Raw genomic sequence first — 16,985 nt, 5'->3', positions numbered from 1 at the left:
CATGACTTTGTGATCAGTGGGGATTCAGTCTCTGGAGCCCTACTGATCCGGAGAATGAAGGGGATACAGAGCTGGTGTAGCGCCGCAATCCCTTTTAAGTTTCCTGGACACCTACTATGCAGGAATCTGCAGCACAGCTATACTCAAGTAATTGGGGCCGGCTGCAGTTTCCTGCACAGTTAGGTGAATAGGAGAGGTGCAGGGAAAATTAAGAAGAGGGCACAGCAATTTACCAGAACTACATTCCCTTTATTCTTAGGATCTGTGGGGTCCCAGAGCTCAGATCCACACTTACCATAAAGTGATAGCATATCAGTGATGTACCACAACTATACAAAATGAGAAAATCCCTTTACATCCGCATTCATAGCAATGTCATAGCTAGCAGCTTAAATTCCATGGACACCTTTGGAGGTGCAATATTTTTTTCACTTAAATGCATGTATTTTGGGCTGACAATCATTTTTGGACTAGTGTTTAAATAAACATTTTGCACAGTTTGTCTTTTGCAGCTTCTACTTCTCCCTACATATAGACACTGCAGTCTAAGGCTTTATTCACACGAGCGTATATCAGCCGCCGTTTTCACGGCCGGACGATAAGCGCTACTATCTGATGCACTGCATTCCAGTGCATCAGATCACACGGGCGATTTTCCGCCAGCTTGGAAAAATAGTCCTGGAACTCTCTTTGCACCTGGAATACGGGAGCCCGTGACAGCTGCCGGAGAAGGGAGGTGGGAGGGAGTTTAGCAGAGTGACTGCTAATCTCCCTCCACCTTCTCTCCTCCTCTCCGCCCCTTGACCACTGTTTGCAATGAGAGGGGGCAGGACGGGGCGGGAGCTAGTTACTAAGCTCCTGCACTGTCCTGCCCCCTCTCATTGCTGGCTGCCGAGGTGGGAGCTTAGCACACTAGCTCTCGCTCTGTCCTGCCTCCTTCCCTTGCCGAGAGTCGGTGAGGAGGAGGAAAGGGGGAGACAGTTTAGCAGAGCTGAACTGTCTGCCCCCTGCCCAACGGCATTGCAGGCTCGGCGTATATGCGCTGAGCCATCTGAATGGGTGCACAAACGACAGACCTGTATGCCCGTTCATGCGTTTCTACATTGCCAGTGGGCGAACATAACAACGCCAACGCCCGTGTACATAAACCCTAAGTGTCAGTAGGTCCACCAGTGTGCTAGACTGATGGATTAAGGTACCTTTACACAGTATGACTGTCAGGTACATAAGTGCTCGACACCTGTACCAGCGACTATCACTACTGTGCTTTACACAGGAGTCATAAGTGAATGGAGGCAGAACATCTAAAGGGTCATTCCGTCCGCCCGCCCACCTCCATTTAGGGTAAACAGGCAATTGCTCATAAATGGAGTGACTCCTATTTACACTAAGAGAGAAGTCACTCAGCACTCGTTCCGTTTCAGTGACCACTGACTAGTGACAACTGAATGACTTCTCGCTCAGTGCCCTGTACACTGGCAGGATGTCGCAAAAAATTGCTTGTTTGAGGGATTAATCGGTGTAAATAGCAGTTGTTCACAACTGAACGGCCGCTATGTAAAATCAATGGAGACGGGCGGGGGAGTGCGAGAAGTGAAACCTCCTGCAGCCTTCCCGTCCTCCTGCTGGCCGCTCTGTGAGCGAGCCAGCGAAACAACTCGCGTACAACAGCACGGGAACGAGGACATACAGGGACGAGTATCGGGCATCGTTTGCCCAACATTTGTCCCATCTAAATGGAGCTTTAGACTGCAGTGTGTATATTCAGTGACATGTAGAAGCTACAGAAGACAAACAATGCTAAATTTTTAATCAAACTCTATTGCAAAAATACTTGCATTTAAGTGGAAAAAATAACTTTTCCCCCCAAAGGTGTCCATAGACAGTAACCTAAGTATGTTTTAGTGCTACTGGAGAGGCACAACAATACCATAAAGCGCAGGGAGAACGTGCCCTCCATATAGATGTTGCCCCTGGTCAGATGGAAACCCAGGACCCTTATACTATGTAATGAGGGGATCTCCGGTAAGAAAAGAAATGATATGTCCCAAATGCTCTACATACCCAGCTTCTACTGCGAACACTATCCTCACATGTCACGTTATGTGCTGTGAATCTCGTTTATTCCTCGCATTTCCTTGTACCAGCAAATAGATATAGAGGTTATACAAATAGGAAATAAAACTGATGCCCACCACCAGGGAGGACCTAGAGGCCATTCTGACACATAGGTGCACTGTGGGGGGACAAAAGTGAGATGACATCATCCTAACTGCACAATGATGTCACCACACTTGGGGTTATCTATACAATGCTCATGTATACTATCATATACTGTAAATCCACATACATGATACACTGAATGAATTGGTGGTCAGATGAAGGGTCCTAGTATTACTTTTGCAGTTCCTGGTGTTTCATGCTATGCTCCTGTTTGTATCCATTTAAAAATTATGTGCGCTACTCTTTGGCATTTCCATATTCCAATAGTGGGCACATCATAGATTGAGGACCTCCCTGAACAAAGCCTGTTGTACTATTGATATGGATACAAAGAATCATCATTGCAGCGGACAAGCTAGTTTTCATTGTACAGGGTGATTCAAAAGTCAGGGCCACCTAGGATATCTTCTGAATGCAAATAGATACAAGTAGAAAACTTTGTAGAACACTAAGATGGGTGGGCAAAACTTTTTGGCACTATGATGGTGCCTGTCGGCCATTGTGGTGCCAGCTATCCTTGATTCAGCACAAGAGACTTCAATAAAAAGGGGGTTATGGGATGCATGATTTAAGGGTGGAATGTCAAGATAGAATTGAGATCATCCTGATGGTAACAAAAGTTCATGTGAAGCAGTCAAGCCCTTCAATTAAGAACACCCGGGAAGCGTCAGTCAGGGTCATCTTCTCACAACTTCTGTTGCGGCTGCGGCTTGTATGGGGTCTCTTTTGTGTCTTGAAGATCGTTACAGCACTTGGTTGGCTCACTCCATGCCACAATGCCGTCTCCTGGTGCCTTCCTGTGGGTTCTTCATGTAAACGGCTAGCACAGCTGTCACCACCTGGGGATCAGGAACACTTTTCAGACCACCAGTTCTCAGTTAGTCCTGGACACTACAAGTTTCCCTGAACTTTTGAATCAGTTTCCTGACAGTTTCTACTCTCACTGGCCTCTTCCTTGATGTTCTTGACTTAACGCCTCGGCCACCTCACATGAACTTCTGTTACCGACCGTCAGGATGATCTCAGTTCTGTCCCGGACGGCATCTTCAGGTACCTGAAAAGACATGATTAGTGTTTTCCATACCACATAAGTCAACTTAAATATTAATATTCTACAGCATCGTCATGGCTTTCACTACGATACTCAACACGCACCACTAGAGTGCCAGAAAGTTTCCCTGCACGCATCTAAGTGTTCTACAAAGTTTCCTATTTGTATTTCTTTTCATTCAGAAGATATTCTGGGTGACTCTGACTTTGAAGCACTCTGTATATTTCTTCCGTATCCAATCTTAAAGGGGTTGTCCCGCGCCGAAACGTTTTTTTTCTTTTTTCAATAGGCCCCCCGTTCGGCGCGAGACAAACACAAGGGATGGGTTAAAAAAAAAAACAGCTTAGTACTTACCCGAATCCCCGCTCTGCGGCGACTTCTTTCTTACCTTAGCAAGATGGCCACCGGGATCTTCACCCACGATGCACCGCGGGTCTTCTCCCATGGTGCACCATGGCCTCTGTGTGGTCCATTGCCGATTCCAGCCTCCTGATTGGCTGGAATCGGCACACGTGACGGGGCGGAGCTACGAGGACCAGCTCTCCGGCACAAGCGGCCCCATTCACCAGAGAGAAGACTGGACTGCGCAAGCGCGTCTAATCGGGCGATTAGACGCTGAAATTAGACGGCACCATGGCGACGGGGATGCTAGCAACGGAACAGGTAAGTGAATAACTTTTGTATGGCTCATAATTAATGCACGATGTACATTACAAAGTGCATTAATATGGCCATACAGAAGTGCTGAACCCCACTTGCTTTCGCAGGACAACCCCTTTAACAAGCCCAATAAGCCCCTTACTAACCATTCTCTGTTAAGGAAAGGCAAATAGCATTATTACTAGAGCGGCAGTCCTTATATATTCCAACTTGGGATGGCGGCATTTGCCTTGACTATGTGAACCTGAGCTATACCAACATTCTCCAGGAAAGCAGGCAAGACAGAACATGATCCTCCTTACTGGGGTTAGACTATGTTGAAGCCAACATCAGGAGAGGGGTCTTAAGCTGACTTATTAACCTTAGTGAAAAACTAGATACAGCTCTATACCAATGGAAAATGCCACTGCTGGAAGATACCAGTCATCGTTAATATACTTTATAATAACATACTAATCCCTACTAAAACAAAATGGGACTAATATCCCCTATTGTGATTTTGCAAATCTGTGCCATTTACTGGTGCCACCTAGAGGTGATCACCATGAACTGCAACATCGCCAAGAACTGCTTGCAGCAGCTGTGTTACAGTGGCCTCTAGAGTTAGTAGGTGGTAGTGCTGCTTGTATGACTGTCATTGCATGGCCTTGCATGCTTGCATTAACTACATGTGCTGTTACTAACAGTTTGTGATATATCTTTTTCTCTCGCTGCCCCTACGGAAGCGAAGTATTCCGCTCCTGCAGGAAACACAGCTATGGTAAGAAAAATTAACTCACTATTTTACATATTAATAACTATAACTTCATATGTCTAATAGGTTATAGCAATATAATAACAGTCAATGCAATCACAACCAGGCTTTGAGTGTATATATGATTATAGTCAGGGGCATAACTATAGAGGATGCAGGGGATGCGGTTGCACCCGGGCCCAGGAGCCTTGGGGGCCCATAAGGCCTCTCTTCTCCATATAGGGAGCCCAGTACTATGAATAAAGCATTATAGTTGGGGCCCTGTTACAAGTTTTGTATTGGGGCCCAGTAGCTTCAAGTTATGCCTCTGTGCAGCATGGTTTAGGTATGGGTAGGGGTACAGATAGAGGGGGAGGAGGGGGGGGGGGGCCCTAGCTCACCTGCTGCATCAGGGTCCCTGAGCCTTTAGTTATGACCCTGCTTATAGTAATGGCTTTTGCAAGGTCTGCATCACTTCTAGGAGATGATATGGTGCCGTACAGATATACCATGCGGAGTACCTACAGGTACATAATGTGGAACCATACAGATATTGTGTGCCAATGTATACGGTGTGTACTGTATATGTGGCATGACCCTTTAGAGCAGTGTTCCCCGATGCCAGTCCTCGCGACTCACCAGCAAGGTCAGGTTTTCAGCATTTCCCCAGTATTGCACAAGTCAATGCCTCAAACATTGCACAGGTGTTCTCCCTGTAGGATACCCATAAATCATGACCTGTTGGGGGGTGGGGAGGACACAAGTTGGTGAAATACTGCTTTAGGCTGGGTTCACACGGGGCGGAGTTGCCACCGAATTTCCGTGCGGACTTTCGACATGCATTTTTAAACGTGAGACTAAGCAGCAAAGTGGACGAAATTTGCAAGAATCTCATTCACATACTGCCGACAAGCCACGCGGAAACTGATATGTGGCATGGAATTCAAATCTGTGACATGTCAATAGTATCGCAGTTTCCATCGCGGGCTCTCTTCTCTGTATGAGGAGAGATTTCCGCAGCGGAATACAAGCAGAAAAGCCGCTTCAAACCTGCACTAAATGGCATGGGTTTTAAAGCAGCCTTCCCGCTGCGGACATTCCATGACATTTCTGTCCCGTGGGAACCCAGCCTTAGTCTGGTTGCTAGGGATGTCCTGTCTGACAACTCCACTGAACAGACTGGTTGATAAGCAGTGTATCCCTAGCAACCAGACTTAGCAAAAAGATGGACTGACTCTACAGTGGCAGTGAAAAAGCAGCAGTCACTGTCAGAGGGGCGGATCTGAATCTGCATTGCCACGCACCGTTTTGTTTCTGGGCTATCTGAGGTGGCAACATCTGGGAACCCTGATTTTCTCCCTTGACCCTTCAAGCTGGATACCGTCTTTACTTCGGGGTCCGCAAGCCATTACTTGCCTAGATAGTTCTGGTAGTGTGGCTGCTGATGCTGCACAGGGCTGAGGCACAGTACCTGATGGTGTGAACTGCAGTGTAGTAATCAGACAGGTGATGGTCATGGCTTGCAGCACAGGTGCGGTAACCAAGTCCAGCCAGTAAGGGCAGGTAGTGAGCTATAGAGGAGTCCTATCATCAGAGCTGAGATCAGGGAGCATGGAAGTCAGGAGTCAAGACTGGAGCAAAAAACTAAGGGGCTTTGTCATTATGGCTGATGTAGATTAATCAGTCAGGCATCCTACATGGGGGAAATCTAATATAGGCTGAGGTTAGTGCTGAAGAGGATTTGGAAGTGTGTGCTGGCCCTTTAAGACAGGGCACAGGAGTGAGGGGAGTGCTGAGAGGCACTATGCAGGTGAAGAGGACTGGGGAGCAGAGATGGTGAACAGAGCGATGGTGCCCAACTATTGCTCCCATGCCAGGTGAGCAGCAGTAGCAGTGTGCCATAACAGTCATATTATGTCCTTCTTCATTTTAGGTTGCATTAATAATCAGATTTTTCCCCAAATATCTACAAGTGAAGCGCTGTAATCGTTAATGTCTTATCTGCTACATCTGCCTATATAGGATTCTTTAAAGTACCCCCAGGATTAATGGTGGGCGCTCGGCTATAATGCACAGCAATCCTCCCACTGCAGCTGACAGTTAGGGCTCATTCAGATGGGCATGTTTATGTCGCGTACTACACGGTGAATAGAGCCTGTTGATATCCATGACTTCATTTACATCTGCATATTTTTAACAAGATTTTCGGTCGTGAAAAAAAAATACGCAGCATGTATTATTTTGAACCGTATTACGCACTGAAATAGGCCATGAATGGACGAGCGCAAATACGCAGCGAATATGTGTATCCACTGTACATTTGCGCAGCCCTTTTGCTTTTTTTTTGTGCACATCAATACGCTGTATACTTGTGCTGCAAATATGCTCCGCATTTATGTATGCCAGCTGGCTGAAATATTCATGGAGTACGCATGTTTCGGTCTGTGAATATGTTGCGTATTCACAGACCGAAATACGCCCACGCCCGTGTGTATGAACCCTTAGTAATTGCAATCCGACATGGCCAGGATTCATTTCTATCTACTGGCAGTAAACAATGAAGGTTTCTAGTGAATGACAGAGATCTTGAAAACCACAAGAAAATAATACAGAAAGTATACAGGAAAATTGTATATTTTCGTAAATGGAAAAAAATAATAAATTACACAATCCTTGCGCTAATTTTTAATAGCTGTTTGTGGCACGCAGAACTTGTACTGTGAGACTTTGGGGTTCCAGTGCCTTTGGGAATGACCTGAACCAGCAATTATAGATTAAAGGATTATATTCCATCTGGGTATGTAATATAAGACGTGGATCCGTGCAACAGGGTGGAGCTGCTCATCTGGAGAGAAGGATGCAGGAAAGGAGACTATAAAGTGTCCTTAATCTATAATGAATTGATTTATTTCTTCTTCTCACAGACTCTGAGCCGGGGGAGGAGGACACTGGAGGGCCCCAGCTACAGCGCACAATACGAGCCCCCAACAACACACCTCTGGGAACGCCCTCAGGTAAGGCCTAAAATACCAGCAGGTAAGGTGAAATCCCATCTACCTGCAGTCAGAGGCGACTTCAGGAGCAATCACACTTATTATTAATTAATATTTAAAAAAATATCTTCTTTGATTTAACCAACTATAGGCTGTGATGACTGTTTGGGATGACCAGCAGCCATGATCCCTGCCATCCCTGTGACTCAGATTGCAATTATTAGTATAATTCGTGGTGTACAAAGGTTGTGATGGCGGATGGGATGCCATTAGAGGCAACTGCACGTTATTAGGGGGGACTTGTTATTTGTATAGCGCCAACGTATTCCGCAGCACTTTCAGGTAATTTGTTTACCCCCCCTCCAGCAAGCTGGGTGCTCATTTTACCAACCTTGGAAGGCTGAGTCCATTCATGTGAATCAGCCATTACAAAATAGGTGAAAAACTAAACAACTTGTTGAAAACAAAAATCGCCAGAGCCGAACATCTACCTTCCCAAACAACATTGACTGGCATACCGCCTCAGAAGGGTTCTGCAGAGTCCTGTTTTTTTTGGGTGCCCCTCATATAATCTGTTTTAGGCTGGTTTCACACTAGCGCTATGGGTTTCCGATGTTTGGCTCCATCCTAGGAACCAAGCGAGGGAACAAGTGGAAGCATCGGATCCACCATATACTGGACTGTCGGACTACAATGAAGTCCGTCCGGCTTCTAACATGCTGCCTGGCATTTTCCTGGATGAAATAGTGCAGCATGCTGGGTTGCTTTGTCTGGGATCCGTGCCAGAACAGAACATCCAGTGCAGATGTGAACCTAGCGTTAGACCCTATTCACACAGGTGAGTAGAACACCTGAGTTCCATTTCATCCGTTAGGACATGCTCACATGGAAAATCTGCAGAACTCCAGTATCAGCAAACTGCAGAAAGTCTGCACAAAAACGACAGTTGTGTCAATTTTAAATTCACAGCATGTCAATTATTTTGGCCAATAGACCTCAAAAGGAGAAAAAGGCTGAAATCTGCACCAAATCTGCAACCAAAGCTTCCACAGCAGATTTTCTGTGTACAAAAAAACTCCTAAAAGCTCCTTCACGCAAGCTTGACATATTCACACTAGCAATTTACTGTACTTTTTTGTGTTGCTGGGCCTGTTCACTTTGGTGTGGGACAGAACCATGCCATGTTTGAGCAGGTGAGGCAGCCTGCCCAGTAGAGGCGCCAGCCTAATTAATCCCTGATGTTATCGATTAACACCGTAAAATCACACAGTTCAGTGTGCAATTTTGTTCAGAAAAACTTCATAGACTCCTATGGGGCCTGGGGTGTGCAAATACGCACTCGCATGGCATACATGTGCGTTTTTTTCACACGCCCATTAACTTTAAAGTCATCCGAACACGCCGATCTCCACAGGACTGGACAACTCTCCCATATGTACTGTACAGATGAAGTTTGGAAAAAGGTTACGCTGAATTTCAACACCCGATCCTGTTGTCCTTCCTGGAGATGAGCTGCTGTTAGAATTGTCTGGCTGCAACTTTCTCCACTCTAACTATGTGAGGGAAATTATATCTTGTATGATTTAGTTTTGTATTAGTCTAATTTCAGCTATGTCTGCAGGCAGAATGCTCTGCAGAGTAAATTCCTTACACTGTGTTAAATGTAAATGTTATCTCTATGTTTACATCACCAAGTCAGAGGGTCACCAAAAGATTTCTATCTATACAATGGAGATTGCAGAGATGAGTCAACAGAAAGTGATCATTCTTTACACTTCAAAGGAAAACCAGTTCGAACCAAGAGAATGATGTAACTGTTTTTGGCTTTGGAACACCTCTTTTCTATTTCTCCTGGAGACCAATTTGGTCTAGAAAAAGCTGTGTGAATATATAATAAATTAGAGTCAACATTTGCAGCACTTTATCATGAGCCTTTGTTGTTCTTTCCGAGCTCGTACCAACCACACCTAATATGGCCTATAATACCTATTGAAAAGACATGTACTCTCGGCCGAGAGCTACGGAAGGTGTATGAGCAGCAGGAACAACATCAGGGAGTAGCAAATGCCAATGTGTTGAATGACTAGTGGAAGACGTGGTCCCCTGGTTCCTGGGACCCCCAGCTGCCACTAGAAAGAAACTCTGCTGTGCTGCTGTAAAAGGACTGAGTATCGCCCATTTCGTGCTCTGCAAAAAATTATCTTTGATCTAGACTAAATAAACAGAGTATCCTGGCAGCTGCGGAGCCTCGATCTCTGTACCGCATTGCAGTCAATAAATTTGTAATCATCCCTTGTCCCTGGTGGGAGTGCTGTAAATGTTAGAAAAGAGCTTCCGACCTTTAGCAAACCACAGTGTGTACTTACAGTATCTGACATGCTTCCCCAGAGAGACACTGATACAAGAGGCAGATCTCCAAACACTGATCAACTTGGCCAGGTGGTATTGTCAGTGGTAGACATGCAGTAATATGTGGTCTGTACTGATATTCAACAAGCATTGTTCCACAACAACATATTCACGTTTCTCCTGGTTGTAACTGGAAACAGTCAGTAAGTTACCATCAGCACACCCCTAACAGCTTAGCTGAACTCCTATAATACAGTGGGGATCAGTTAGATAACTGGACAGACTACACTTCCTAGAATGCAACTCAGTAGACCAAGCTCTGTGCAAACATTGAACACCAAACAAGCAGCGAATACTAGCAGATTTTAGCTCTGAAGCTTTAAGAATTGTGAGTACAGCTCTGGAGTATAATACAAGATGTAACTCAGGATCAGTACAGGATAAGTAATGTATGTACACAGTGACTCCACCAGCAGAATAGTGAGTGCAGCTCTGTAGTATAATACAGAATGTACCTCAGGATCAGTACAGGACAAGTAATGTATGTACACAGTGACTGCACCTGCAGAATAGTGAGTGCAGCTCCGGAGTATAATACAGGATGGAACTCAGGATCAGTACAAGATATGTAATGTATGTACACGGTGACTCCACCAGCAGAACAGTAAGTGCAGCTCTGTAGTATAATTGTTACCATGCAGGGCGGCGCTGGTTCCCACGGCCGGCGCGCGGCGCTCCGATGTCGGCTCCGGCGTCCCAGAGCTCTGCTGTCGGGGCTCTCCCGGCGGCGTGGAGCAGCCAGCGTGCAGCGGCGTGGAGCAGCCAGCGTGCAGCGGCGTGGGCGTGTCCGCCCGTAGGGTGCCGCCCGCTCTCCTCCACCTTCCTTATGCAACAGTGGGAGAGTCGGCTCCTCCCACTCTCCGCCCCTGGGCGGAGGCTTTTAGTTAAAAGGCTGGCAGTGACCTGAGCTCACTGCCAGTTATTGGTTCTGCTAGCCTCTAGTCAGGTCTGTCCCAGTCTGTGCTAGTTGCTCGTCAGTAGCCTGTCTGTTTACCTGTGAGCTCCATCTCCAGACTTACTCTGCTTGTAAGTTTTGTTGGTTTGTTCCACCTGCCTCTTCTGTCGGCACTCTGTCCCCTGTTAGTAGTTCCATCTAGGTAGTCGCCAGGTCCCTAGCCAGCGCAGGGACCGCCGCCCAGTTGTCCGCCTGGGGTTAGCCAGGACCGAGGCAAGTAGGCAGGGACAGTGGGGTGCGGAAAGATCAGGGCACCCCACCTGGCGCTCTGGGGGGCAGAGTGCCGTAACATAATAACTGGCCCTTAAAAACCGTTTGTCATGGAGGCGATCAGTTCCCTCACAAACCAGCTGCAGGCCCTGGTGCCTGTGATCCAGGATTTATCTGCCCGCATGGTGGCCCAGGAGCAGCGGGGGGTGTTGCAGGGATCGGACGCCGCAACCAGCCCCGAACCCAAGTGCCCTCTTCCCGAGGCGTTTTCTGGGGAGAGGAACAAGTTTTTTGTTTTCTGACAGGCGTGCCGCCTGTTTTTTCGGATGCGTCCCCGTTCTTCCGGGTCAGAGGCTCAGAGGGTCGGGCTGATAATGTCCCTGCTGCGGGGCTCTGCCCAGACATGGGCCTTTTCCATCCCCGAGGGTTCCCCCTGCCTGCAGTCTGTGGACTCCTTTTTTCAGGAACTCGGGGGTATCTTCGATGAACCGGACCGAGTGGGGTTGGCGGTTTCGCGGTTGTTGGCGCTGCGGCAAGGGTCGGCTTGTGTGGAGGATTATTGCTCCAACTTCAGACGCTATGCGGGGGATACGGCATGGAACGATAGCGCGCTGAAAGACGTTTTTCTGCAGGGCCTCTCGGACGCAGTTAAAGACCTGTTAATTTCCCATCCCGTTCCCGGGTCCTTAAGGGAGGCTATGGAGCTAGCAGTGAAGGCAGACAGGAGGCTCAGGTCTAGGAAGCAGGACAGGCAAACCCGTAGAGTCAGGGAGGTCGGTTATCCCGGTCCCTCTTCCTCCTTACCAGTCCCTGTGTCCGAGCCGATGGAGGTGGATCCGCTGGACCCCAAAGAGCGACGCCGGATCCGTTTGTTGCACCGTCTCTGCCTCTACTGCGGGAAAGCTGGACACCGGGTGATAACCTGCCCACTGAGGGCTCAACGCTCGCAGCCAGAACCGGCGGAAAACTCCGAGTCCTAGGCGATTGCAGGGAGGATCGCCTAGGACTTCAGGTACTTCCTAAACTTTTGGTACCGTGTCATGTTAAATTCCGGGATTTTTCCCGATCAGGGCGGGCGTTTATTGATTCTGGAGCAGCCGCCAACTTGATAAGTCTGTGTTTTGTCCGTACTCTGATGGCGGAATTTGTGGCGCTGAAGACGCCAATTCATTTTACCAGTATTGATGCTACCCCCCCTCTCTACAGGCCTGGTACGATGGAGGACCCCAAGATTACAGTTCACGGTGGGGATCCTCCACTCGGAAGAACTGTCCTTCCTGGTTATGGAGAAAATGTCGGTTGATGTGGTGCTTGGTATGCCCTGGTTGGCACTGCACAATCCCCAATTTGATTGGTCCACCCGGGAATTGACTCATTGGGGATCATCCTGTCATGACCACCTGTCTACCATAGCTGTGTGCTCCGCAGATACGGTGCTCATTCCGGAGTATTTGTCAGACTTTCAGGATGTATTCTCCAAAAAACTGTCTAAGGCTCTGCCTCCTCATAGGGAGTGGGACTGTGGTATTGATCTGATTCCCGACAGCCCCATCCCTAAGGGAGCCATTTTCAATTTGTCAGGCCATGAGCATGAAGCCCTCAAGTCCTATGTCTCGGAGGCTCTGGCCAACCGGCATATCCGGCCGTCCAGGTCCCCTGCCGGGGCGGGTCTCTTCTTTGTAGAGAAGAAGGACGGGACACTAAGGCCTTGTGTGGATTATCGGGCCCTGAATAAAATCACTGTGAAGAACCAGTGCTCCTTGCCCCTAATTCCTGACTTGTTGAATCAGGTGGTAGGGGCCCACTGGTTCTCCAAACTGGACTTGCGGGGGGCTTACAATTTAATTCGCATTAGAGAGGGAGATGAATGGAAGACGGCGTTCAACACCCCGTTAGGACATTTTGAATGTCTGGTCATGCCTTTTGGACTTTGTAATGCCCCCGCTGTGTTTCAGGGTTTTATGAACGCGGTCTTCCACGACTTTCTGGGGGTATTTCTGGTCATCTATCTTGACGACATTCTGGTGTACTCGCCTGACTGGGACTCACATGTGCGGCACCTGAGGTTGGTCCTGACCCGTTTGCGCGAGTATCAACTTTTCGTCAAGTTAGAGAAATGTACGTTTGGTTCTAAACAAATATCCTTCCTTGGTTATGTAATCTCACCCACAGAGATTCAGATGGAGTCTGATAAAGTAGCAGCAATCTCCCAATGGGTCAGACCAGACAACCTCAAGGCTCTTCAGCGGTTCTTAGGTTTTGCAAATTTTTACCGCAAATTCATTAGGAATTACTCAGTTATTGCTCAACCTCTGACCGACCTGACTAAGAAGGGGGCCAACTTGGGTAAGTGGTCGCCTGCCGCCCTTGAGGCCTTTAGCCGTCTAAAAAAGGCATTCACGACTGCCCCGGTGCTAATACAGCCGGACGCACAACTACCCTTTTTTATTGAGGTAGACGCGTCTGAAGTGGGGACAGGAGCAGTATTGTCGCAGGAAGTCAGTGGGAGGTCTGGGTATAGCCCATGTGCGTTCTTTTCGCGGAAGTTCAATTCAGCAGAGCGCAACTACGACGTGGGTAACCGCGAACTATTGGCTATCAAATGGGCCCTGGAAGAGTGGCGACACCATCTTGAGGGTGCTAGACACCCAATTACCGTATATACTGATCACAAGAATCTGGTATATCTCGCCAATGCTAAAAGACTCACAGCTCGTCAAGCCAGGTGGGCGCTGTTCTTCGCCAGGTTTAATTTCGTCGTGACATATATCCCAGGAGAGAAGAACGTGAAGGCGGACGCCCTGTCACGGAGTTTCGGGGTACCGGATAGTGAGACCATGACTCCCGAGAATATCTTAGCCCCCGGCGTGGTGGTGGCAGTTGTGGAGTCTAACTTCGTCCCTCAACTACAGGATGCTCAGCAGGATGCTCCTTCGGGGGTGCCGGAGGGCAGATGGTTTGTGCCTGAGACCCTACGCCCTAGAGTCATGGATGAGTCGCACTCGTCGGTTCTCGCCGGGCATCCAGGGTTCCAGGGGACCCTGGAGCTTTGTTCCAGACACTTCTGGTGGCCAGGCATGTCTCAGGAGATCCGCAACTTTGTGAGGGGTTGCTCGGTCTGTGCTCGCAATAAGAGTCGGCGGCGTCCTCCGGAGGGTCCTCTGAGACCGCTACCGGTTCCTTCCACCCCATGGTTGCACCTATCAGTAGATTTCATCACTGACCTTCCAGAATCCCAGAAGTGCACCACTATCTTAGTGGTGGTCGACCGGTTCTCCAAGATGGCACATTTTGTGGCGTTAAAAAAGCTACCCTCGGCAAAAGAATTCGCCACGATTTTTGTAAAGGAAATAATTCGCCTACATGGGGTTCCCCAAAATATTGTATCTGATCGCGGGGTTCAGTTTGTGTCGCAGTTTTGGTGTGCCTTCTGCAGAAACCTGGGAACGTCGCTTTCCTTCTCTTCAGCGTTCCACCCGCAGACTAATGGTCAGACTGAGCGGAAAAACCAAGATTTAGTGCAATATTTACGGTTGTTTGCTAGCGAAAAGGCTCATCAGTGGGCAGAGTTCCTGCCCTTGGCAGAGTTTGCACTAAACAACCGCCTTTGTTCTTCCACTGGGGTGTCTCCTTTTTTTTGTGTATACGGTCAGCATCCTCGATTCCTTACAGCAGTCCCTACCCCATCGGTCTGTCCTGCAGCGGATGTCGCCACAGATACGCTTCAGGGGGTATGGAAAGAGGTACAGAGGAACTTGGAGGCAGCGGGGGCCCGTATGCAGTTGCGTAGTGGGAAGAGTCTGTCTGTGTCTGAACCTTACAGGGTGGGACAGAAGGTATACCTGTCTTCTAAAAATCTCAAATTGCGGGTTCCGTCCTTGAAGCTGGCGCCACGTTACGTAGGGCCGTTTGCCATCACACGTGTGGTGAACCCTCTCGCCTACAAGCTGGGGCTGCCACCCACATGGAGGGTTCACAGGGTATTCCATAAGTCGCTATTGAAACCTTTTGTCCCTTCGGTGATGCCCACCTCCGGTCCCCCTCCGCCCACCCTGGTCCGGGATGAAGTTGAATACGAGGTCCAGGAGATACTGGATTCTCGTCGGTGTCGAGGAACCCTACAATATTTGGTGGCCTGGAAGGGGTTTCGACCAGAAGATCACTCCTGGGTGGCCGCACGTGATGTTCACGCTCCCGTGTTGGTACGGCGGTTCCACCGTCGTTTTCCGTATAAGCCTGGTCGAGTTTCCGGGGGCCCGGAGGTCCCCCGTCAGAGGGGGGGTAATGTTACCATGCAGGGCGGCGCTGGTTCCCACGGCCGGCGCGCGGCGCTCCGATGTCGGCTCCGGCGTCCCAGAGCTCTGCTGTCGGGGCTCTCCCGGCGGCGTGGAGCAGCCAGCGTGCAGCGGCGTGGAGCAGCCAGCGTGCAGCGGCGTGGGCGTGTCCGCCCGTAGGGTGCCGCCCGCTCTCCTCCACCTTCCTTATGCAACAGTGGGAGAGTCGGCTCCTCCCACTCTCCGCCCCTGGGCGGAGGCTTTTAGTTAAAAGGCTGGCAGTGACCTGAGCTCACTGCCAGTTATTGGTTCTGCTAGCCTCTAGTCAGGTCTGTCCCAGTCTGTGCTAGTTGCTCGTCAGTAGCCTGTCTGTTTACCTGTGAGCTCCATCTCCAGACTTACTCTGCTTGTAAGTTTTGTTGGTTTGTTCCACCTGCCTCTTCTGTCGGCACTCTGTCCCCTGTTAGTAGTTCCATCTAGGTAGTCGCCAGGTCCCTAGCCAGCGCAGGGACCGCCGCCCAGTTGTCCGCCTGGGGTTAGCCAGGACCGAGGCAAGTAGGCAGGGACAGTGGGGTGCGGAAAGATCAGGGCACCCCACCTGGCGCTCTGGGGGGCAGAGTGCCGTAACATAATAACTGGCCCTTAAAAACCGTTTGTCATGGAGGCGATCAGTTCCCTCACAAACCAGCTGCAGGCCCTGGTGCCTGTGATCCAGGATTTATCTGCCCGCATGGTGGCCCAGGAGCAGCGGGGGGTGTTGCAGGGATCGGACGCCGCAACCAGCCCCGAACCCAAGTGCCCTCTTCCCGAGGCGTTTTCTGGGGAGAGGAACAAGTTTTTTGTTTTCTGACAGGCGTGCCGCCTGTTTTTTCGGATGCGTCCCCGTTCTTCCGGGTCAGAGGCTCAGAGGGTCGGGCTGATAATGTCCCTGCTGCGGGGCTCTGCCCAGACATGGGCCTTTTCCATCCCCGAGGGTTCCCCCTGCCTGCAGTCTGTGGACTCCTTTTTTCAGGAACTCGGGGGTATCTTCGATGAACCGGACCGAGTGGGGTTGGCGGTTTCGCGGTTGTTGGCGCTGCGGCAAGGGTCGGCTTGTGTGGAGGATTATTGCTCCAACTTCAGACGCTATGCGGGGGATACGGCATGGAACGATAGCGCGCTGAAAGACGTTTTTCTGCAGGGCCTCTCGGACGCAGTTAAAGACCTGTTAATTTCCCATCCCGTTCCCGGGTCCTTAAGGGAGGCTATGGAGCTAGCAGTGAAGGCAGACAGGAGGCTCAGGTCTAGGAAGCAGGACAGGCAAACCCGTAGAGTCAGGGAGGTCGGTTATCCCGGTCCCTCTTCCTCCTTACCAGTCCCTGTGTCCGAGCCGATGGAGGTGGATCCGCTGGACCCCAAAGAGCGACGCCGGATCCGTTTGTTGCACCGTCTCTGCCTCTACTGCGGGAAAGCTGGACACCGGGTGATAACCTGCCCA

The 16,985-nt window shown here is 49.5% G+C and overlaps 1 protein-coding gene across 1 annotated transcript in view; it reads left to right on the top strand.

The window, feature by feature from the left end:
• Positions 1 to 16,985, top strand: part of SPEG (striated muscle enriched protein kinase) — a 406,747-nt gene that overhangs the window by 191,525 nt on the left and 198,237 nt on the right. Inside the window, exon 2 of the mRNA XM_066575507.1 lies at positions 7,592 to 7,681. Within this exon, the coding sequence (XP_066431604.1) occupies positions 7,592 to 7,681 (90 nt within the window). The remainder of the gene's footprint in view (positions 1 to 7,591; positions 7,682 to 16,985) is intronic.

This window comes from Eleutherodactylus coqui, chromosome 8 (assembly GCF_035609145.1).
Source record: "Eleutherodactylus coqui strain aEleCoq1 chromosome 8, aEleCoq1.hap1, whole genome shotgun sequence".
Taxonomy (NCBI): domain Eukaryota; kingdom Metazoa; phylum Chordata; class Amphibia; order Anura; family Eleutherodactylidae; genus Eleutherodactylus; species Eleutherodactylus coqui.
Note: the sequence above shows the minus strand (reverse complement) of the source record. Positions and strands in the feature narration are given on the sequence as shown.